Below are 23929 nucleotides of genomic sequence, written 5' to 3'. Positions count from 1 at the left end.
GTACCGTATGGGGGGCAATTGTCCTGAGGGGGCCCAGAATTGAGTCCTTATTACATTGCATCTATTGGGATGGGGGGGCCCTTTCAAATGACTTTGTCCCAGGCCTGGACAAAGCTGTCAGCAGCTAATTGTTATAGCCTAGGCCTACGGTCGGAGTGATGTTTTGTAAGCCTTCAAGCAGTAACAATGTAACAGATTCATTATAGAAGCACACAGAGTAAACCAAGCAATTCTAGCCTACAGAAGTCGGCCTACATAGCCTACAGCTACTGTTGTTTTCTGTCTTCATACTTGGCCCTCCATCCTGATTTTCGCTCCCCTTGTTTTTGATAAGTGATGAGGGAAGGCAAGCCGAGATGTGTGCCGTCTCCAAGGACACCGTTGAGTTTACCCTCCCACCTTTACCTGGGCGTTGGTGGACTTTGGTCTCCCACCTAGAGAAGAGAGAGAGGCTTGCAGCCACACAGACACCACACAGAAGACTGGAGTTCTGTTCTCCAGGCAGCCATGAAAGCGGAGCAGCTCATTGTGCCAGTGTTGCTGCCAGCTGTGTTCATGTTAATGTTCACCTTGCCGGGCCGTGTATGCGGTGGTGTGGGGGCGTCCATCCCTCTTCAGCGGCCAGAGCAGTGCCACCGAGGGCAGTTCTTCAACTCGGCAGTGCTGAGGTGTGACACCTGTGGCAGCCATCAGCACAGAGGGCCCAGTGGTGAGTAGAGTAGTAGAGTAAATGTATTGATCCCTGCAGGGAAATTTAGGTGTCCAGTAGCTTACATAAATACACATAATGCCCACATGGACATTTCAAGACACCTATAACCAGGGCTTTGAACCGGTTCAAGGAACGAAAACGAAAACCGGGAACTTTTTGTATTTTACAGGGAACAGAAACGAAACCGGAAACTTTATTATTTTTTATGTTCTGGAACGGGAACACTTATTTAAAAATAATGGTAACCGGTTAATACCGGTTAATACCGTTCCTCAAATTTAAAAAAAAATCTATTTTCCTGCGCACGTTACCATGACGGCTGAGATTCACGTCCTGTGTGACATCAGACATTCTCTGACTGAATGGAGAGAGAGCTGTGGATTACAAAGTCTCCACTCCGCATCTTAAATAAGACAAACCACTGTCATACATTTCCATTGCATCATTGTAAGACATTGCAGAGAAGCGCGTGTAAAGCGCACCGAGAATGTTCTACGTTATTGGGCATCCATGGCCGCTTCAAATATGCACAAACTCACAATGTCCATCATAGCGCTCCCTGTGACCCAAGTCAGCGTGAAGCGTGCATTTTCATCATTGAGGTTTATTCTCCGCTTAGGTCGTCCCTGAATGACAAAATTCCACAGGATACTCTTTTCATCCACTTGAATAAACAGTTTGGAATGTAGGCTGACTCATTTGCACTTCCGTCTTTCTTGGTTAATTAACGTCAGTTAGGCCTATGGGGAGTAATCAGCTGACAGGAACGAAATTAACCGTTCCGGGAACAATATTTTTTTGTTCTAACCGGTTCGGGAACGTCAATTTATTGGTGGAACCCATAACCGGAAACGTTATAATTCCGTTTCTGTTCGGAACGGAACGTTTGGAAAAAAATAACGGTTCAAAGCCCTGCCTATAACACAGGTAATAGGTCATAGCTCTCACAGTGACAATGACACAAGTGGCAATGCTGCCTTTTCATCTCCTATGCCTATTGCTGATTGTCTGGTTTAAATGTTTTTTCATCGCTCTGGCCTACTGTATATTGTCTGTTCCAGTGGTTTTCAAAGTGGCTGTCGGGGACCCCTGGGTGGGGGGCCGTGGAGGAGTATTAGGGTGGGGCCCGGCAAGTCGTCAGGAAATGTATGACAAAACAAAATTAATAGGCCTAATTGAATAGATTGATTGAATAACGTAGCCTATTACTGCAGCTGAGATCACCGGCGACCCTATTCACTTGCTGAAAATGCTTAACTACATCATAACAACATTGCTATGACATTACAAAGAGCCATAGTGCTGCACTAAGGGGTTAAGTATACAGGTGTTGACATGTGTATATGTATTATGTTTCCTGGAGTACTTGAAAGGGTTTAGGGATGCACCAACTTCATGGAGATGTGAAAGGGAGTGCACAGAAAACAAAATAGTGTGGCCGAGCCTGTGGCAGGGGGACCTTGGCTGGAATCTAGTGGAATATGGGGGGTCTTCCTTGTCATGGTAAAGTTTGGGAACCCTATGTAATGTCATGTAATAAATCTCTATGAGATAATGTCATGTCATGTAATAAACCTCTATGTAATGTCATGTCATGTAATAAATCTTTATTGTTTTTCCCAACAGCTCTGGCATGTATTTGTGATGATGGCTTCACTGTAATGGACCTGGGGAGTCCAGTGGTGCAGTGCTCTTCATGTGTAAGGACCTGTTGCTGACAATGACCTGCATCAGGCATATTGGACAAAACACTATTACTTACATTTGGGATAATACCATATTGTCCTGTTACAGCAATGTAGTCATAATACGTTAACTATATCCGGCAAAAGGGCCTACGCACATCGGTTCCGACCGCATTGCGGACCACTTTCACTTCCGAAACAATTCCAATCCCTGCACACAATTTCACCCCAACAGAGCGTCAATGGGCGGCTCTGACAAAATAGAACTTCTCTCTAATCGCGGACATCGGTGCCAGTATGCGGGCTTATTGAAAACAATGGAATCAAACTGTGCGGAGGCCCTGCCACTGTAACATTTGATTGGTCATACTACTGTTACAGCGGGAGCGTGTCTATGTTCCCACAGCCCATTGGTCCCATAGCCCATTGGTCCCACATCAGTAAGATTTTCAACATTATTTTTTAGGCCTGTTGGTTCTCTTAGTTTAATTGGAAATGTGGGAACATGGAGTTGTAGAGTAGGGCCTATATTTCAATAATTTCTTAAAACTGTGGGAGCATGGAGCAGCAGGAATAAGCTGGGGCCATTGGGCTGTGGGACCAATGGGCTGTGGGAACATAGAGCTGACCCCGTTACAGCAGAGTGTAGAGGAGCAGCTTGATGTTATGTTGATTATTGATGTCCCCTTGTATTTTCTAGATCTGCACAGTGTCAGTGTGGGTGTCTGGTGTTATGGTTGATTAATGCCCCCCTAATGTCCCCCTATGTCCCTTTATGTTCTAGAATGGCACAGTGTCAGCTGACGGGCGGAGATGCCTCAGGTGTGACGAGGAAGCGGGACGTTGCCAGTGTGGAGCAGGACAAACTCGGGGTGACTCTCTCTCTCCTCCTCCCGTGCGGGGTCATGTCTTTTGTGCTACTCATTCTTCTCATGCTGTCATCACATCAAGAACCTCTGACATCTTTATATTAGATTATGTTATTCTTATTGTTACACTACAGTACAAACACTAGTATTGGGAGTCTCTCTCTCTGCCATACCACATACTGTCTTTGTTTTCCTTGATAAATGTTTGTTGTGTTTCCAGTTGAGAATCTGACCTCCCTGACCACTTCCTGTTTGACTTGTTCCCCTGACAACTTGGGGACTCCTGCTAGTCCAATGTGAGTAGTAGCTTCTAAGTTCTCTGGTAGTAGCAGCAGCCTCTGTGGAGGAGACCAATCAGGTTACAGCCTCTGTGAAAGGAGGCCAATCACGTTGCAGCCTCTATGGACGGGACCAGTTAGGTTGTTTAGGAATAATTTCATTTCAATGAGGCCAGTCAGGTTATTTAGGAATAGTATAAACCTCAATGTGTGTTTCTCATGCCCCATCCCACCTCATGCTAATGTGTTTTTTCAAACCTCCCTTTTGCAGATGTGGCCTTTGTCCTGACTCCTTTTACACCGTGACAGACGCATGCCTCTGTCCCAGCACACAGCTAGTAAGTACCAAAAATTAGGCAGCACAGGTACTTCATGTAGAACCGAGAGTAGTAGTCGCTATACTGTGGCATAAGAAGGCAGGGATGGATTGAGATTCCTTGGGCGTCAGTGTAACACATGCCAACTAACAGAGTTCGCCATGGAACGTTAGTAAACCTCCCCCTGAGGCCTCATTCAGTATCGGTAGTGCTGTGCCTCTCATGCCTGTACTGTGGTGTTAACTGGGAGCCCAGAGTGGCAAACTAGCGCAGGATCATCTCTGGGGCCAGACAACAAGAATTCCCCTACTCAATGGATGTTGCTAGTTTGCAAAACGATTAAGGGTTTTAGGCCAGGATTGAGAGTCTACGTTGTCAGTGGGTATAGGGGGTTGTCCCCTCCGAAAATGTGAAAATACAATTGTTACGAGTGTGATTTTAACGCAATATAAAATGCAAATATAGAGTCTAGAGCTTCATGGGCCCCCTGACTCTTGGGCCCCCTGGGCTGGGCCCAGTAGGCCCATGCTCAAGGGCGTTTCAGCCAACGATGCAGGTGGAGGGAGAGGTGAGGGTGGGATTTGAACCGACGACAACCCTCTGATCTTTAGATCACCTTCCTAACCATTAGGCTGCCTGGAATTTATGAAACAGGCAGCAGTTGAAAGTTTCCTATAAACACACGCATAGTATTTCCACAACAGGCCGTGTCTCCAGGAAGCGCTACATTCACAGTGGCAGCGGCGCGTCATGACATTCCATTCACAGTAACAGTGTTGCATGAAACATTTTTCAGTCTAAAATAAGCAACATACCTGCAGAACCACTGTGAACACACAGCACACATATGTATCAACAACACATAGAACATGACAATGACACATAACAGCAGACAATAACGCAGACACTGTAACAATGCCACATACAGTAATAGCAACACACACCCCAGGGCATAGCACAATAGCACACAACACATAACAATGCAGGGTTTGTGCTGGTGACCATAGGGAAGCGGGTGTTTAAAACATCTGATCTTCCTGCTCTTTTATGCCTCTTTCCATTTCAAAGACAGGTGGAGTCTGTTTCACTAGTACGGATGCTGCGAATGTACCGGTAGGTCATGCATTATTATGTATGCACATACGGTATAGTAATAGTTCAGATGATACCATGGTCACTGTCTCGAGCCCAGGGAGAAGGGGGGCCCAGAATTGGAGCCCTATTCAATGATTTTGTCCCGGGACCAGTGATGTCTGCAGCGGCCCTGTGTAGTAGCCTAGTGATGTAATTGTGGTGATGTTGGGCTGTAATAGCCAGAGGTGTCAAAAGTAAAAGTAAATTCATTCAAGTACAACACTAGCACATGATATTACACAGCTGTTACACCATTTACTCACCTAATGAGGTCGATAGTGTTGTTACTGAAAAGCACTAAAAAAACCTAACAAGAACCTACCACAAATGTATTCCAATCAGCACAGAGTCAGCTGATTTGTAAACATATATACAGGTCGACTGATTATTCAGATAAGTTGCCTGTGTTGGAAGGAAAATCATTCTTTTTAAAATTTTACTTTTGACACCTCAGGTAATAATGATGTGGTGTATTTAGTGATATTGTAATAACATGATAATAACATAATGTAATCATTAATAACATCATAGCATGATGTTCAAATGAAATGATAATAGCACAATGTAATATTGTAATATCATATTCCATGATGTTGTAATAACGCGATAATAACATAATGTAATATTGTAATAACATGCCATAATAACGTGATGTTTTAATAACGTTGCTGTATACCTCTGCAGGGTACTGTACCACATGACTCCATCTGGATCAGGGAGTATCTGGATTCCAGTTTTCTTGGCTGCATGGTGAGTTGTTGAGACAGCCTGTAGGCAGGGGCGGTGAATGGCCTTCCTTGACATTTAGCAGCATATCGTCACTCTCTGTCAGAAACATCATATGTCCACTAGAATTAGAATTAGAAACTAATTCATTATTTATTTAATTATTTTTAAAGTACAATTGTTCAGTTTCCATGTATATGACTTTCATAAATGATTTAAACCCCACCTTTAATGATGAATGTTTGTTAAGAAAATAATGGTTTTGGGAAAAAAAAACATTTAAGATATAACAGAAAGTGGAGATAGGTTTCTGTCCGTGATGATATATAAATGTATCCAATTTATGTCAGAGTTACAGCAACATAACCGCCTGTCAGCTCCTGGCAAACATGGTGACTCTGGATGCAGGAAGAGAGGGGTCTAAAGCCGAGCGCTTATACCAGGTGGCTTCCTCACACCAGCCCCCGCTGTAAGAGACACTACCACCTCATCTGGCCCTTTGGTCAATATTTTACACTCTTGGACCCTTGGCCTCCTATGCTCTACTTTACTCCCACTAGCCACAGTTGCAAGAGGCTACATGAAGGCTACATGTAGCCTACTGTATAACCTCTACTACTCCCACTAGTATATATCATTGCTCTTGCCAAAACCCATTACAAATTACAGTAGTGTGTTACTTTATATATCATGTAAGACATGTTTTAGAGCCATCAACCATAGTGTTTCTATTTGCAAAATATCTCATTTTGTTTGCAGGCCTTACCTGCCAGTACTTTATGAAAGCAGTGACAGACCAGCATTCCCAAGAGGACTCGCATTTAGCAGCAATGAAAAGGTCTCTCTCTCTCTCTCTCTCTCTCTCTCTCTCTCTGCTGTTGTGTGTCTCTGTCCAATACATGTATTTGATGTTAGGGATTTGCCAAAAGTTGTCAGTTGTCAGAAAGGAGAGCGCAGGATTTGCCAAATGAAATTCCTATGAACTGGCAATAAACTTATTGAATCTTGTATCTTGAATCATAGCTCCGTTAAATGACTAGGCCCCTACATGTACTACAGGAGGTGCCACCAACGTTGTGCCCGCGGGCGCCAGGTAGCCCTCCAGGAGCTTCTTAGGTGCCCACCAAGGATGTTAATCAACAGTGACGACTACTAGATTTTAGTCACAGTTAATGCTTTTCTTGATTTAAATATGAGATTATTTATACTTTATAACCTATAAGTAAATTATCATTCAATAATAGTGTGATTTGAGAATGATGCCAAGACATCAGTAGAGGATTTTTAACAAAAGTAGCCCTCAGGTAGTCCTCAAGTAGTCCTCAGTAGCCCTCGGGTAGCCCTCAGGTAGTCCTCAGGTAGTCCTCAGTAGCCCTCGGGTAGCCCTCGGTAAGCCCTTGGTAGCCCTCAGACCCAGAAAGGTTGGGGACCCCTTTACTACAGTATGTAATGTATACATGTTAAATGAATACTTGTATGTATGTACAGTACGCACACGTTAAATGAATACATGTAGTATGTAATGTACATGTTAACTGAGGACTGTATAATTCACAGTACATACATGCTAAATAAAAAATGAATGACCATACTCTCTGTCCACAGCTGCCTCTGATGCTGGCGAGCTACAGTGCGGATGGGCACTTCCTCCGGTGGCAGGAGGTGACAGGGGGGATACTACAGGTAAGAAGAAGGGCAGGTGAAGGGGTTGGGGGCTAGAGGTAAGAAGGGAGGTGATGGGAGATTACAGATACGAAGGGAGGTGACAGGGGGGCTACTACAGGTAAGAGTCAGAGTCACAGGTCAGATAGCCATGCCCTCGTTCTAAGGGACATCGCCCTCTATGGACGAGTCATGACATATTGATTGATATCATCTCCAGATTACTGTGTCTGAGTCTCCATAGTGGTTTGGGCTCCACATCACTGTGTCTCCATAGTTTCCATAGTGATAAAACCTACATATGACTGTTCCCACAGTGACATGAGCTCCATGTGATTGTGTCTCCTTCTCAGATGTGTCCAGACATGCAGACGAGGCTGGACAGTGCCTTCCTCTTTGGGACGTCATATCAGCAATCAGTAAGTTATCTCTATACACCTTGAGAGTTTCTGTGTGCTGTTGATGATGAATGATGTCCAACGTGAGACTGAGTCATGGACTGTATGTCCATGGTCACTTCACCTTCTAGTGTTCCATCAGTGTTCAAGAGCTCGTTGCTAAGCACCCGCTGCCAGTGTTCCACCAGCTTTTCCTGCGTTACCGTGGTGATGATGGGATGCTGATGGTGTGGCCTGTCCCCATCCAGAGCCGTCACCCACAGTCCAGCAACTCAGGTGACCAGGACAGTTTACTTACGATAACGCTCAAACTTATCTACTACAACTTATGATAACTTTCACACCTATCAAGTGAGTAGGACAGCTTACTTACGATAGCACTCAGAATTTTCTACAACAATTACGATAATGCTCAGACTTTTCTACAATAACTTACGATAACTTTCAGAAAGACCCATCTACAATAACACTCTTATTTACAATAACGTGCTGTCATCACATGAGCAACTCTGGGGTGCATTTCTGGAAAGCGTAGTTGTTTGCAGTTAGCAACTTCGGTAGTTGCGAATGGGAAATTGCATTGCAACCAACAAAGTACCTAACATTGTTAGCAACTACGCATTCCAGAAATGCACCCCTGTTAATTATACGTCAGCCTGTACACCTAAATTCGGCCAATCATATGTCAACGGTCATCTGTCAATCATTTTTTTGGGTCATAGCATCTTGATTCATATGTTGCAGCTAATATACGCAACGGTTAATAATTCACCCGGAGCCTTCTAAAGAGGCTACACTTCAGGGGTACACTCTGCTACACACCCAGCTGTTATGGCGCCTCACTGTTGTGTGCCTGCCCATCAGATGTCTTATGAGGTATTTCACAGTTGAAACATTCAGTTAGCGTAGTTTGGCAGTTGGTGTGCTCCATGGTCTGTGAGATGTGTGTTTAACAGTTGGTGTGCTCCCTCAGGCCGCAGTGTGCAGAGGTTTTACTTGGTGGACGGACTCTCGGGTAGAGCAGGCAGTCTGACGTCACCTCCTGGCCACGTACACTACCTCAGCTCCATCACCCTCAGGTAAAGCTGGGGTTCCCAAACTGGGGGTTGGGACCCCTAAGGGGATCGCGAAGGTAATGCAGGGGAGGTCTCGGACAGAAGGGACTGTTTGCATAAAACCTTGAATATATGCTTTTATAACCTTTCCATACATTGTTAGTAACAATATTCACTTCAAACTAATACATGGGTGCCTCTCTTTTGATTTACTTTAAAGTTTAGCAAAAAATATGTTCGCGAAAATTTTCTTAAATCCAAAAGGGGGTGCCAGTTGAAAAAGTTTGGGAACAACTGAGGTAAAGCCATGTCCACTTCCGTCACCATCACCATCAGGTCAGGTATATAACTAACTAACTAACCTCACTATGAGGAAAAGCCATATCCATATCTCAGATCCATCACCCTCGGGTACCACCATGGCCACCACTGGTTGAATTGAACAACAGGTAAAACGAAGACATTTGTAATATGTGGCCCTAGATTGTAACTAATGAATCAATTTCAACCTCTCTCTGGGCTGTGTGTTTATCTTGTGATGATGAGCTATGTTAACCTTTCCTATCCCCTTCCTGTGTTAGTGTCCAGATCCCAGTCAGCGTTGACGGAGCCCCTCCCCCTCTCCAGCTCCACCTCCAATATAGCTCAGTCAGGCTGGCCGACAACACTAGTGTACAGGTAACACACAGGCACGCACGCACACACACACACACACACACACACACACACACACACACACACACACACACACACACACACACACACACACACACACACACACACATGTATTACTATCTTTTTGAGGACATTCCATTGACTTTATAACAAAACCAATGAATGTTAAAACTGTTCCCTAACCAAAGCAATCCCTGACCCTAACCTGTCAGTAAACAAATGGTTTTGCTCTGTGAAATACTGTCATATGTGGTGTGTGTCAAGACGGGTGTCTCTCAAGTGACTCATATGTCATATGTTATGTTATGTTATACTGTATATCCTATGTCACAAAGGTGGCATATGTCGTGTGTCGTGACAGGTGTCATTTGTCATGTGTGTCGTGACAGGTGTCATTTGTCATGTGTGTCGTGACAGGTGTCATTTGTCATGTGTCGTGACAGGTGTCATTTGTCATGTGTGTCGTGACAGGTGTCATTCACTGTGACATACAGTATGGATGAGGACTCCATGCACCTGGCCACCTCAGTACGTGTACTCTTCTCCTCTCTTTTCTGTGTGTGTGTGGGGGTGGGGGGTGTTTGTGTGTGTGTGTGTGTGTGTGTGTGTGTGTGTGTGTGTGTGTGTGTGCGCGCGCGTGTGTTGTCTCCTGGTGACTGGTGGGTGTATGTGTGTGTTTGTGTGTGTGTGGGTCTCTAGACGTGTTGAGTATGTTGACTCTCATGGTTGTTTGGGTGTGTGTGTGTGTGTGTGACTGTGTGTGTGTGTGAGTGTGTGTAGATCTCTGTAGCCGTGTTCAGTGTGTTGTCTCTTCTCGTGTCTCTCTTGGAGACCAGCAGCTGGAGTCGCAGATCTGGACAGCAGACCCTCAACTTCACAGTAAGACACGACGTGTGTGTGTGTGTGTGTGTGTGTGTGTGTGTGTGTGCGCGTGTGCATGCGTGCGTGCGTGTGTGTGTGTGTGAAGACAACAGACTGGCCTATGCAAGTGCCCAGTGTATCAATATGACACAGCAAGAGAAACTGTGAATGACCTAAAGTAGTGCTAAGCAGCTCGCAGGCACGCACGTACGCACACACACACACACACACACACACAGCGGTCCTGTTTTCATCAGTAAAATAATTGTGAATGTTGTGCCTCCATGTGATTTGCTTTGTCAATAGTTGAGTGCCAACGGTGCCTCTTTGGCAATGAGACACTCCGCAATGAGAATCTGAGAGTCATGTAATGGATGTCACTCTCGTCACTTCTCACTCTTTGATTAGACTGCAGCTGATAATACACTACTAAACAACTTTTTGATCAACAGCTTTGGACAACCTTGCCTAAGATTTTATTTTGGACAGTTTGTCACTACAACACTTTTATTGGGGGAAGTCGGAATCAGAAGTAGACACATTTCCTAAGTCGTGTTATGGGAAAATTCTGAGCCAATAATGTTGTTGCCCAGCTACGTTGCCCAAATAGTTACCCTGTGTGTCATCATCACCTTTAGCAACATAGCATCAGTGCATACATTGAGTGATTATGCCGTTGCTTGGTGGCTCAGACTAAGAAGCAGCAGCAAAATAATGTAGCCGGCACATTGCACAATGATCTAGATGTCAGAAGGGGGAAATGGATATGTAGGCAAGGCAAGGCAAGGCAAGTTTATTTGTATAGCACATTTCATACACAGATTCAGTTCAGTGTGCTTCACAGAAAATAAAAGTAAAAAGAAATAAAGAAAGAAATAGTGAAGGAAAACATTAAATAAGTAGAGCAATAATTAAAATATAAAAATGAGACATTAAATTATTAGAATCAAGGAAGATTTTAAAAATTACAATCAAATATTTATGTCCCTTACCAAAAAACACTTTCATTCCAATACTAATAGGTGGGGATGTACATATATATTATCATTCTAATAATTTCTGTGTCTTAATTTATAATTAAATATAATATATAAGTTATTACTCACTTTTGTTTCCAGACGTTAATTAAGTTCCTGGCCTTCCTGAGTGGAAATCTCGGCAACACATTCTTCCTGGTCACTCTTGGAACCGGCGTCTACTGGCTTGTAGCCTTCAAGGTCAGTTTACAGCTTTAGTTGTTTCTTAGGGTGTTTTCACACCTGGTCCCTTTCAGCCATTTAGGCAAACTCAGACCTGTGACTCATTTTCTGTGGATATGTGAATGCTCCAAAGTGTACCCAGACCCCTTGGAAGTGAACTGTACTGAGACCTGTATTGATGTGATCTCAGTACGGTTCGCTTATGAGTCCTGACAAGTCACACTTCTGACTAGGTGTAATCACTTGAGGCGAGTCCTGTCGTTTGACCACAGGCCACTTTACTAGCCTATAAAGGCTGCTTGAAACAAAGAAACCAGAACTTAAGAAACCCCCCCCCAAAAAAACAACGATGTGCATAATGCACTAAATTATAATGGTGACTACAGCAGTATTAATGAAATGACGATGAAAGTAGATCTTTAAGTGCATACTATACTATATGGCCAGTATCATCTTCTATGTACTGGCTCATAGCCTGCCAGGACAGTAGAGTAGATTTATACTTCTATTCTCTCCATTTCTATTATTGAAACACTAGAAAGATAACCTGGCCTTCTGGAAGGGGTTGGGCCAGGTATCACAATGACCCTGTATGTTTGTCTGTCTGTGTATCTGTCTGTCTGTGTCTTTCTGTGTCTTTCTGTCTGGCTGGCTGGCTGTCGGTCTGCCAGTTTGTCTGTCGGTTTGTTTGTCCACCAGGTCCCAGTATCTCTGATTGCACATCATGTGTATCTAACATTGGCAGGGGCCCCAGGTTGCTACGTTTCTGATAGAGCTTGTTTCTGCTTCTCAAGGCCCAGCGCTCCATTGTCACTACAGTGCTGCCCTCTGCTGGTGGAACTATAGAAGTGTATTTTAAAAGCTTCGTGGCCCTGGCCTTCGTCCTCAAAGTAAGCGTGCGCACACACACACACACACACACACACACACACACACACACACACACACACACACACACACACACACACACACACACACACGGTGCTCACTCTGTTAGTATCTCCGTACTGTATTCATTTTGTATTTACTTTTCTCAGGATCATATTGTGTGTTTTCCAGGATGAGTTTTCTTTTACATGTATTTCGCTCTAGTTGACTTGAGTTGAGTAGTTGTATTGAGTATTCCCCACTGTGCTGCATTTGTGTTGAGCATGCTTAGTTTTTGTGTATGTGTATTTAGTATTTCACTGTGCTGTAATTGTCTTGTAGTTGTACTGAGTATTTCTGTTGTTGTCTTGTAGTTGTATTGAATTTCTGATGTAGCCTAGTCTTGTAGTTGTATTGAGTATTTCTGCTGTAGCCTAGTCTTGTAGTTGTACTGAGTATTTCTGTTGTTGTCTTGTAGTTGTATTGAATTTCCCCTGTGCTGTAGTCTCTGCAGCTGCTGCATGTGACACTGGTCCAGGTGTCCGTTGACATCTTCCTCATCGACTGGGAGAGACCCAACAACAAACGCAGAGCAGCAGGTCCTCCACACCATCTCCAGGCTCCTATTAGCATACTATGCAATTATCAAACACGGAGTAGCATGTCCACACCGCAATTGCGTCTAATGTGTCACACAAACCAAAATCAAAATTGTGTCCACATTTCGATGCATAGACCTCTGGCTCAACCATGCTGTTTGGGAAATGTTTATTGTTATGCTCTTGGTCTGACCAAGTCTCAAAGAGATTTTAAAGTCGATGATAGTCAGGCTAATGTTACCAGATGGTAAGGTCCTATTACCATGTTATGTTGTATTGCTATGTTATCATCTGTAGGCTCCTATTACCATGCTATGTTATGCTATTATCATGCCATCAAACTATTATCATGCTATCATATTATTATATTGATATATTGTTAATATAAGGAACATGACCTCATTATACTGCCCATGTAACACTGAAAAGAGTTGGCTGTGTGTGTGAGTGTGCGTGTGTGTGCATGCATAGTGTGTGTGTGTGTGCGTGTGTGTGTGTGTGTCTGTGTGTGTGTGTGTGTGTGTGTGTGTGTGTGTGTTTGTGTGTGTGTGTCTGTCTGTGTGTGTGTTTGTGTGTGTGTGGCTGCCACAGGTCCCCCTCTCCTCCAGTCTGCTGCTACCTCCGGTGCTTCCTCTTCCTCTTCCTCTTCCTCTGCCGTCCAGCCTGCTGGCCCTTCGGCCTGGCGACGCCTCCTAGTTGCCAACGAGTGGAATGAGCTGATGACCATGAGGAAAAGCAGCCCTGCACTGACACTGCTCACCGCACTACTGCTACTACAGGTCACACATTATGCAGGCATTACACACAATACACTGCACTACACTACACATAATACACTGCACTACACTACACTACACTATAATACACCACAGTACACTACACTACTGCTGCTACAGGACACATATTATATATAATGTATATTACAGATGACACATTATACAGATATTACATAATACTTGTCCTCCAGTATGGTATTGCGTAACATAGTATAGTAGGCCTATAGTATAATGTAGTGGAGTATAGTATACTGCCCTACAATATCAGAACGCAGTATCTTGAAAATGGTCGAAAATGGGTTTAGACCGGAAATTGGCTTTAAAATACCTTATTTTTCTTGTGTTAAATTTTTTTGGCCCAACTTGGTCCCGTTTCGGAAAAAAACGCAAAAAACTGATTATACTGCGCTTTTTGGTTTTAGGAGGTTACGTCGTACTAGCCAAGAACGCAGTATAATGCGAATTATACTGCACTTCTCCATTGACACCGTGGTTTTGGTATAGACAGTAATACCACAACAGAACGCAGTATAATGATTTTTCAGCTAAAAAGTAAAGAGAATGTTGGTTTTTTTGCTTTTTTCTTGTGTGCATAAATTTCTACCATAAAAAAGTATAATATGGAAGTGTCATCACCACTTTACCTCCAACACAGTTGCGTGGCCAGAAAGGAAACTTTAAAGCCTTTTTTCTCAGTTTGCCATTTTGAATTATACTGCGTTCTGAAATTGTAGGGCAGTATAGTGTAGTGTAATATAGTATAGTATAGTATATTATATAGCAGACTACAGTATAGTATTTTACAGTATTAGTTGTCTCCTCAGGTGTTGGGTCTGGTGAACTTGGCCTCCTGTGACCTTCAGGTGACCTTGAGGCCTGGAACAGACTCCTCCCCCTCCCCCCAAAGCCCCCTGCTCCGCTACGCTCTCACCTCCTCCGTTTGGCTCGGACTCGGACTACTGCAGGTGAGATGCCACCGCCACACAAGTCATGACCTTGCAGAGCTGACTTTCCCCAAGGTCGCGATGGACATAGGCCCACAGTAGTACGCACAGGTGCCTCGAAGGCTGTGACCTCTGCTCAGGTGACAATGCTTTACCATGTGATGTTGTACAGGTGATGGTCTTCTGTGTAATGTACTGTAGTGGTATTTACTTAATGCCATCCATTTAGTGTTGTATTTACTGTGTTGTATTTGCTCTATCATCTGGGTGTCCTGTAGGTGTTGCTGTATCACCTCCTGTATGAGCGCTGTGTGGAGGATAAAGTTCGCCAGTTTGTGGATTTATGCTCAATAAGTAATGTGGGTAACAAACACACACACACACATGCTCACGCACACACACACACACTCACACTCACGCACGCACACTTTGCCTTTATACATGGGTTCGCAGTGTTTGTAGACACAATGTTATGAGGAGCGGCAAGACACTGGCAGCCAACCACGTGAGCTAATTTTTTGACCGACAACAATCAGAGGTTGAGTTGTGCGCAGCTAGTTTCGCACAGTCAGGGGAAACAATTTTTTTTAGAACCCATGTATTGGGCAGTATAGAAGTCTTAGTCTATTTCTGTTCTTCAGGTGTCAGTGCTGGTGCTGATGCAGCGTTGCCATGGTTACTACCTCCATGGGAGATCAGTGCATGGGTATGCAGATGTCAGCATCGAGGCCTTGAGGACTAACTTGCGGAATGAAGAGGTAGCGTACAGACACACACACGCAAACACACACCCTCAAGCACATAGCATGGCTCAAAGCAGACAGACTCAAACACACACCCTCAAGCACATAGCATGGCTCAAAGCAGACAGACTCAAACACACACCCTCAAGCACATAGCATGGCTCAAAGCAGACAGACTCAAACACACACCCTCAAGCACATAGCATGGCTCAAAGCAGACAGACTCAAACCCACACCCTCAAGCACATAGCATGGCTCAAAGCAGACAGACTCAAACACACACCCTCAAACACATATTATGTCTTATTGACATATTACACAGGGTATATACAGCAATCTTGAAGTCAAATTTACTACCATTTAATACCCTTTTTCACTACCTTTAGATTTCTTTTACAACCATCACGACATTCCGATTCCAGTATTAACAAGACATCTTTTGTAATTTCTACCTTCTAAACATTACATTACACTTTCGTGTTTTGCAAAAAGACGCCCGAAAGGGAGCAGTGCGATTCCAGAGTGCTGTTTAAAAGTCTGCTATGAACTAGGTCAGGTGGCTACTGTTGCGCGAATCACTGGTGTTTTGAAAAACTGTGATAAACAGTGAATAAACAAAGATTTTTAAAATCAAAATGGTGCAACTAAAAAAAATAATACCTCGTTTTTCAAAAATGAATAGGCCTACTTTTTGAGCAAATTTACGACCTTTAATGCCATTAAATTTTGACTTTTTGATTTATCACCTTTTAATACTTTTTAAAACCCTGCATACACCCTGTTACAGCACCCCCAAATTGTTGTCCCTAAATAGAAACCACGTCTCCTCTCCTGTTTTGGTGTGCTACTCCTCGCCTCTCCTCTCCCCTCCTTTCCTCACCTCTCCTCTCCTCTCCTCTCCTCTACTTTATCCTCCAATCATCTTCTCCCCTCCTTTCCTCACCTCTCCTCTGCTCACCTCTCCTCTCCTCTCCTCTACGTTCTCCTCCAATCCTCTTCTCTCCTCCTTTTCTCTCCTCCTCCTCTCCTCACCTCACCTCTCCTCTCCTCTCCTCTACTTTCTCCTTCAATCCTCTTCTCTCCTCCTTTTCTCTCCTCCTCCTCTCCTCAGGAGGACAGGTGTGCACGTCGGGGTCTGGAGTCCCAGTCTGACGTTCAGGTGTTTGAGGTTTCGCTGACTGAGCGTGCTCGACAGCAGCTCCAGAGAGTTCTCCTGCCCCTCGCTGAGGTGAGTGTATACACCTGTACAGGTGAATGTATACAACTGTACGTCTACGCTGATTATCCTCCTGCGCCTCGCTGAGGTGAGCTTATATATATGGGCTCTCAGTGTTTTCAAATACCCGGCTGCGAACGCAGACAGGAATCTCAAAATGCTACTTGGCTAGGTGTTTAACATTGGAAGTTTCATCATTGGACCAGTGTGGTGCGTGGTTAGAACTTGTTTTCTAGTTGGCTGGATGTTGTAGCGGTTTCTGTGGCGCTCCTACCGACTCCATTCTGGGAGAATATATCTTAACGTGAGTACATCAGAGTCGATTCACATGCTTTGTCAATTAAGTTACATTGTATCACTCCAATCACACGTGAGGGCAACGTTTGAGTGACAGCAGCTTCCCAACAATCAGAGGCTGCCTCCGATCCTGCAACCCCGCCTTGTCAGCAGTGGCTACCGCTTTGCTACACAATATAGCGTTATTTAGGGAGCATTTCAAAGTATTTCGAACGACATGACAGTATGTTTTTCTAAACATTGTGGTTTACAGTATAAAATCCGAGCAAGTGGATAAACCTGTTAGCCGACAAGACAGCAGTTTCTTGTCATACGCTGTGCAAGGATCCAATGGGACTTCCAGTGATAATCACCTAACCGTGAAGCATGTCGGAATCCCTGGAATCCAAAGTGTGTCAACACCATAAAATGTATGTATACCTGTGCACCTACACCTGAGTATCCTTCTGCCCCTTGCTGAGGTGAGTGTATCCACCTGTACTGTACATCTACAATGTTTGTCTCCAGAACTAGAAATTAACTTTTTTCATCACCAGTCAAATTGGCTTGTAGATGCTAATCCTACTGGCCAAACTCACACTCAATAATGGGTCAACGTGGCTAGTAAGTTGGTCTTTTCTACCAGCCAAACTGAAATTTCACAAAGCATTTGTCCGGTTGGCTGGTGTTAATTTAGAGCCCTGTTTGTCTCTCTGCAGCTGGGCGAGAGGAGGCGGCGTGGGGAGACAGCAGAGAGGGAGGAGCAGACAGCTCGAGTCTCCCACAACATGAACACTCTCCTCTGCCTCTTCCTACAGCATGTGAGTGGAGGATGCCTGAGGTCTACACACACACGCACACACACACACACACACACACATACACACACACACAAGCAGACACACACAAGCAGACACGCACGCACACACACACACACACAACTGTGGAGGACGCCTTAGGTCTATACACAGTAATCGAAGGGTTTCCAACTTTTTCCAACGTGGGGCCACCCCATTTGAAATTTTTATAAATGTTTGGGGGCCACCTCTGACCCAATAAACAATAAAGCTCAAATAAACAGTCAACAGCAACACAGACAGAAATATTATTTTGCATTTACATAATGATTTCAATGCCCACTTGGAATACAGGTACCTTTAAGGCCCACTAGAGGGCCCTGGGCCACAGTTTGAGACAGAAACGTCTCACAAACGTGACAACAGTACACAATTTTCATTTCAGCTTGAATATTCCATAAGGTGTTGTGCGTTGAATACGGTTTGTGCAGGATCATTTCCATTTGCCTGGAATGTAGAGGGTGTACCCATTTATTTACTGTATCAAAACACACACACACACACACGCGCACAAGCGCGCACACACACACACACACACACACACACACACACACACACACACACACACCTGCCACAAACATCCAGACCCACTACCGGCCCAAAATTACAACTTTTGCACTGACTGACTGGTTTCCATAGTTCATGACATACAAACAGTACTGTAAGTAGGCTACATTTTGCATCCTGTTGTAGGCCTTGAAGGACATGGACTATATAGTGAAGGACAAATCAGCTGTGGAGAAGATGATGAAGTACGAGTTCCAGTTACCGGCGGAGAGGAGCATCTTCTACAGAGGTATACACTACGTATGAACCAGAGATTCTTTAAGTATAGAGATATGCCAACATAATAGGTTTCTATGGGCACCTAACGCGACCAGGTTCCGGTCTGCCTAAAGGGCCGTGTCATAATGCTCCTACATTGAATAGAACAGTCCTTAGGTCTGCCTAGGTCTGCCTAAGGGGGGGCATAATAGAACCAGGAAACAATGGGCCAATGGAACCTCTCTCTCTCTACTCTCTCTGGTATGAACGGCCATCCGGGTACTTTGCTCCTGAATGTGTGTTACGCCCCTTTTTGGGGGAAAACAAGCCGAATGTCTCATTAACTTACATGCTACATCAGCTAGCCTAAATGAACGCAGTCCATGCTTCAGCCACGGCTGTTTAGCTACATTATTTGAACAGCTGACAACACAACACGTCTTCAGCATGTTGAATGTGAACAACGCCAGTCTACAGCTCCTTGTCTTTAGTTTATTCTTTCCCAACACCAACAATTGACTTGCAGTGGCTTTTCCCCCCAATGTTTTCCCTCAAAAAGGGGTGTAACGCACATGGCACACGTAACGTCGTTCATGCAAATAGAGCAGCGATTCTCAAATTGTGGGCCCTGAAGGTAATCCAAGTAGGCCTTGAAATAATAATAAACATAGCCTGTGTGTTTATGTCTCTTTCCCCAGACAAAGATGGTGTGTCCTTTGGCGAGGTGCTGTGCTACGGCCAGGAGACGCTGCTGCTGGTCTTTGACATGCTCCTGTTCAGTGTCATAGGTAACATCTTAGAGCTGCATATGACACACTGTTCAGTGTCATACTGTAGTGTAGGCAACAATATTGAGATTATAAAGTTACAGTAATATGAAGGCTATCCACAGTCATTAAAGACTTGAAGCAATATGAATATCATCTACAGTCATTACACAGCTGCATGTGGCACACTGCTGTTCAGTAAGCCTCTACAGTCATAGAGCTTATGTAATAAACAGGAACCAGGATTTCGCGTAGCTATAGCCAAAGATTGTCAATATGATAGACCAAGATAAATCATAGCATCACCAATGCAACAAAGTGGAATCAAGTCTGGACTTGACTTAACCTGACTCGCCAGCTGCTATGTTTTGCCTTTGTCTTCACAATACCATCTGGGTATTGCCCTCAACCGATAGGCTACATTTTGGAATTACGCCCTTATCAAAATATTTTGCATTTGATTGGACAGAAAACCTATTCTTATCTTGACTGATGTGCCACTTCAGCCACTCAATTTGAACTCGACCCCTGACGCAGCCGAGAAGGACAGGAGGAAGAAGGGCCGGGGCCGGATTAATGCACAGGCTGGATATGGCTGCACCTTGATGTCCTCACCTGCCAGGGGGACCCTGATTGGCCATAAAGTCAAAAATTGCAGAATGTAATATTGAAAAATGTATCTATCATATTCAGTACAGTTGGTAGACATGTTATACTCAATTCCTTGCTAATTATGACACTGTATATATAAATTTGTCGCAAAATTTGCCTTCTGAGGGGGCCCACAGCAACCTATAGCCTAGGGGCCCCAGGCCATCTTAATCCGGCCCTGGCCATGACACCGTCCATCTATGGAAAATCGCCCTGGCAATCCTGATTGACTCATTCCTTCAGGAATGACTTTCCATTGAACTCCATTCACTCTCTGAGTCTACTAGTCATAGCACTTCAATTTAGAGCCTTATTATGTCATATGGATCATGGAAGAAGCTCTTTACGAATGATCTCTACCTTATTAATTGTGTCTGGTATAGCTGTGGTCCTTGTTTTTATACATAAACACTATCATTAACCAGTCATTGAGGAGGATAGCCTAACCCTTTTGTGTCTTCACATCTCCAGATTTGGCCTCTCAAAACTTGGTGTTGGCAGCTGTGCTCACATACATTGTTCAGCAGGTGAGGCCTGAAAACCTGTAAAGGACAAGTACACTATTTTGAACAAATAGTTCAGATGGTTTTAAGAACAGATATGGACACGTCTAAAGATTTGAAAGCCGGTTGAGACAAAATCTAAATAAGCAAAATAACGGAGACAGCAAACATAAAAATATTGGTGAGTAGCACTCTACTTTATTGCAAGAAAAGGATCTAAATGTTCAAAATAGTGAAATTGTCCTTTAAAGGTATTTATGTGTTGTTTGTTACTGCACAGGGGCAGCGAATATTGTAGCCTTCTCAGTAATGGGTTTTTGTTTTCTCAGGTGCTGAATCTTGCACGTGTTCATATGTCCCGGCGGAATCTGTCCTCCAAGACACTAGTGGACCAATGCTTCCTCATCTGATATTAGAGATTAAAGGGATGTCAACGTCAGGCCCTGGAGTCATTTTATATTATGACTTGAACATTAAATATGGTCATAGGAATATATGTAAGTGGGCTGTGGCCAATGTAACATCTCCCACAATACAACACTGTGCAGTAAAAACTAATACTGTATATTGATACATTAATATAAGCCTACATTCTTTCTCTGACACACACATACGCACGCACGCACCCACCTGTGCGCACACACATACACAGGCACACAGCAGCAGCAGGAGTAGGCCTACAGTCAGTACAGTATTTATGGTAGCTGAGGTTTTATTCCCATTTAGGCCTAAAAATGAATAAATATTGTTTTTCATATGTCAATGTAGGAGTTTTGGAGTGCCTTCATTCTGGTTTCTGTAGGCCTAGCCAAGCTTTGTCTGAGCAGGCAGTATAGGCTAAAGTTAAAGCATAAAAACTCAGCCGAAAATACCATTTGTCAATCATTTTAAAGAGCCTTTTCCAAATTAACATACCGACACAAACTGCAGAATTTCCTCTTCTTTTAAGCCGTAGAATTTCCACAGCGCACTTGAGTTATGTCAGAGATTCTTTAAGTATATAGAGATATGCTATCGTAATAGGTTGCTATGGGCACCTAACGTGACCAGGTTCCGGTCTGCCTAAAGGGACGTGTCATAATACTCCTAGCATTGAATAGAACAGTCAGTGATGGTACAAGAAGGAGATACCCTGAACTCCGCCCACACAATGTAAATGGATGTGCTCAAGTTTGGGTCTCCTAAGGGGGCGTTGTCCCCCCTTCTTCTTCTCTTACTGTTGCGTTTGGTGGCAGCTGACAAGGGTTGCGTATTACCGCCATCCAAAGGGCTGAGGTGGGATTCGTAGTCTGTGAAGAGGCGTGGCGGAGACGGATGGGATGGGACGCGTCGCTCATGGTAACTGTCTGCCCTATAGTAGGCTAATCCCAGTTGACATTCACGTTGTTTTCATTGTACATTTATTGTAATATCCTGTCATATAGGCCTAGTATTTATTTATTTGTGCATGGAAGTCCTTGTATTGTGCACAACCCTTCCAGGTGCAAGGCAGAAAAACTTGATCAATACGAAAAGTTCATTAAACATCGCACACTGGATACGTCTTTTGTATTTTTTCCCCTGAGCGAGCAACGCGTTTCGCACAGTGCGTCTTCAGATTAGCTCTTATCCCAGTGCGTCTTCGGGAACCTGAAGACGCACCGGGCGAAACGCGTGCTTTGAAGAGGGGGGAGAACAGTAGGGCCTAGGCCTACACAGTGTGCGGTGTTTAATGCACTTTTCGTATTTTGGTTTGTTTATGCAACTCCAGGTAGATATCAGTTGCTTGCAGTAACTGTTGCAGTTGTCAGTGAAGCCACATTAGTTGTCCCCTTTTTTTGGCTAGGCAGTGAGGAAATAGGCCTATTCGCGAGAAGTCTGTAACACTTTACATGGGACATCATATGTATGAAATAGCCTACTAAAGAGATGTCAAGGCTATAACCTAGGCCTACAATTTCAAACGGTGATGACATTTAAATCCGAGTCAAACGGCCATAGACAGCATTGTAATGAAGGGTGTCGTAACGGCAGCTGGAAAGAGATGGAACTTTAATTTCACGACGACATTCTGGCTTCAAACTCGCCCTGGCCGCTTCCCTATTTAACTTTAGGACTAAAATTATTCAACCGTTTCCACAGCAACGACCAAACTAATCACAGTTCCTGCAGCAGTAAAGCCAGGACAAGTGTGAGCGAAATCAGCACAACAGTAGGCCTATAAAGGAATAATAAACAGTAACGGAAATACCGTGACCTGAAAAGTGCGCGGAATTGGGAGCCTTTTGTCGGTGAATTGCGCTGAAGCTAGCCTACATTGTGAACATGCTGGACGTTATCGCCAAATTACGATAGAAAGAGCAACCAATGTTATGTAATAATGCTAATTACCTCATCTACACAGTTGCTGCTACCCAAAAATATACGATGGCATAATTAAATAGTAGCCTATGTGAAACACACCTGTGTTCCGTCTTTGGATGATGTGCAATGAATAAGACACACAACACAAACCTATTTCACCCCTTTGTTTTATTTCAAGGGTGTCGAGGAGGACGTCACGTCAATTTGCATTTTGACATCCGAAATCTGAACTGTCATCCAAGGATTCAATCCCACAAATGCACTCTAGAGGCGTAATTCACTCTCAAACTCGGATGGTCTCCTAAAGGGGCGTTCACCTGACGTCAACGGGATACCGGAAAACAACGAGCCTGACTTATCTCCTTCTTGTACCATCACTGGAGACAGTCCTTAGGTATGCCTGAAGGGGGATCCCCCCCCTCCCCCTTGCAATAATAGAACCCGGAAACAATGGGCCAATGGAACCTCTCTCTCTCAACTCGGGACTCACTAGTTCGACGCCCTTTCGGTACTTACCGTTACCCTAACCTTAACCCTAAACCTAACCCTAACCTTAAATCGCTTGTTTGAAATGTTTGATGTGCCATATGAAATCACGAGAGGGCGTCAAACTAGTGGGTCCCCTCTCTCTATTCTCTCTGGTTATGTGGCGCGTTCATGCGTTGATGATGACGTCACCTCGATTTTGCGTCGACTCCGGTTCTATGGTGTAATGGTTAGCACTCTGGACTCTGAATCCAGCGATCCGAGTTCAAATCTCGGTAGGACCTAAGCTTTTAACTTGCTTGGAAAAATCATGTTGACAGGTGTTACATTGCTAAAAAGCGTGTTGACACGTGTCGAGTGATAGTACCACACTGCACGAAAATGTATCACAGCTCAGAATGTGAGAATGGCAGGTCTGTCTCTTAGCCAGTAATTCATGTGGTCTGTTGAAAGTGTAAGTCTGTCTGTAAGTCCCTAGGCTGTCGTTGACCTCATGTGTAGCCTACTTTGTAAGTGGTGCCGCCTTTTAAGGCTACTTTTTAGCACCCTTGACTACTGAGCTCCT

The 23929-nt window shown here is 44.1% G+C and overlaps 1 protein-coding gene and 1 non-coding gene across 2 annotated transcripts; both read left to right on the top strand.

The window, feature by feature from the left end:
- The first annotated feature begins 507 nt into the window (after positions 1–507).
- Positions 508–21298, top strand: LOC134448079 (meckelin-like). The gene is made up of 22 exons (XM_063197838.1): positions 508–668; positions 3182–3269; positions 7327–7404; positions 7737–7802; positions 7913–8057; positions 8755–8860; positions 9418–9514; positions 9983–10039; positions 10292–10390; positions 11491–11589; positions 12366–12461; positions 12944–13037; positions 13629–13816; positions 14638–14778; positions 15036–15116; positions 15399–15515; positions 16612–16728; positions 17712–17813; positions 18543–18645; positions 19313–19402; positions 20504–20559; positions 20865–21298. Exons 1-22 carry the CDS (start codon positions 508–510, stop codon positions 20943–20945), a joined length of 2262 nt encoding a protein of 753 aa, XP_063053908.1. The 3' UTR covers positions 20946–21298.
- A 2278-nt stretch (positions 21299–23576) lies between these two features.
- trnaq-cug (transfer RNA glutamine (anticodon CUG)) lies at positions 23577–23648 on the top strand. The gene has a single exon. It is a non-coding gene; the product is annotated as a tRNA-Gln (tRNA).
- Positions 23649–23929: the final 281 nt, after the last annotated feature.

This window comes from Engraulis encrasicolus, chromosome 4 (assembly GCF_034702125.1).
Source record: "Engraulis encrasicolus isolate BLACKSEA-1 chromosome 4, IST_EnEncr_1.0, whole genome shotgun sequence".
NCBI lineage: Eukaryota > Metazoa > Chordata > Actinopteri > Clupeiformes > Engraulidae > Engraulis > Engraulis encrasicolus.
This window is presented reverse-complemented; position numbering and strand designations above follow the sequence as displayed.

What these genes read in the sequence shown, in the direction of transcription:
- LOC134448079 (XM_063197838.1), top strand. Translation starts at nt 508, where the DNA reads ATGAAAGCGGAGCAGCTCATTGTGCCAGTGTTGCTGCCAGCTGTGTTC. An exon ending in TGACAGGGGGGATACTACAG is followed by an intron (nt 7,405 to 7,736) that starts GTAAGAAGAAGG and finishes TCTCCTTCTCAG; the next exon opens with ATGTGTCCAGACATGCAGAC. An exon ending in CAACAAACGCAGAGCAGCAG is followed by an intron (nt 13,038 to 13,628) that starts GTCCTCCACACC and finishes TGGCTGCCACAG; the next exon opens with GTCCCCCTCTCCTCCAGTCT.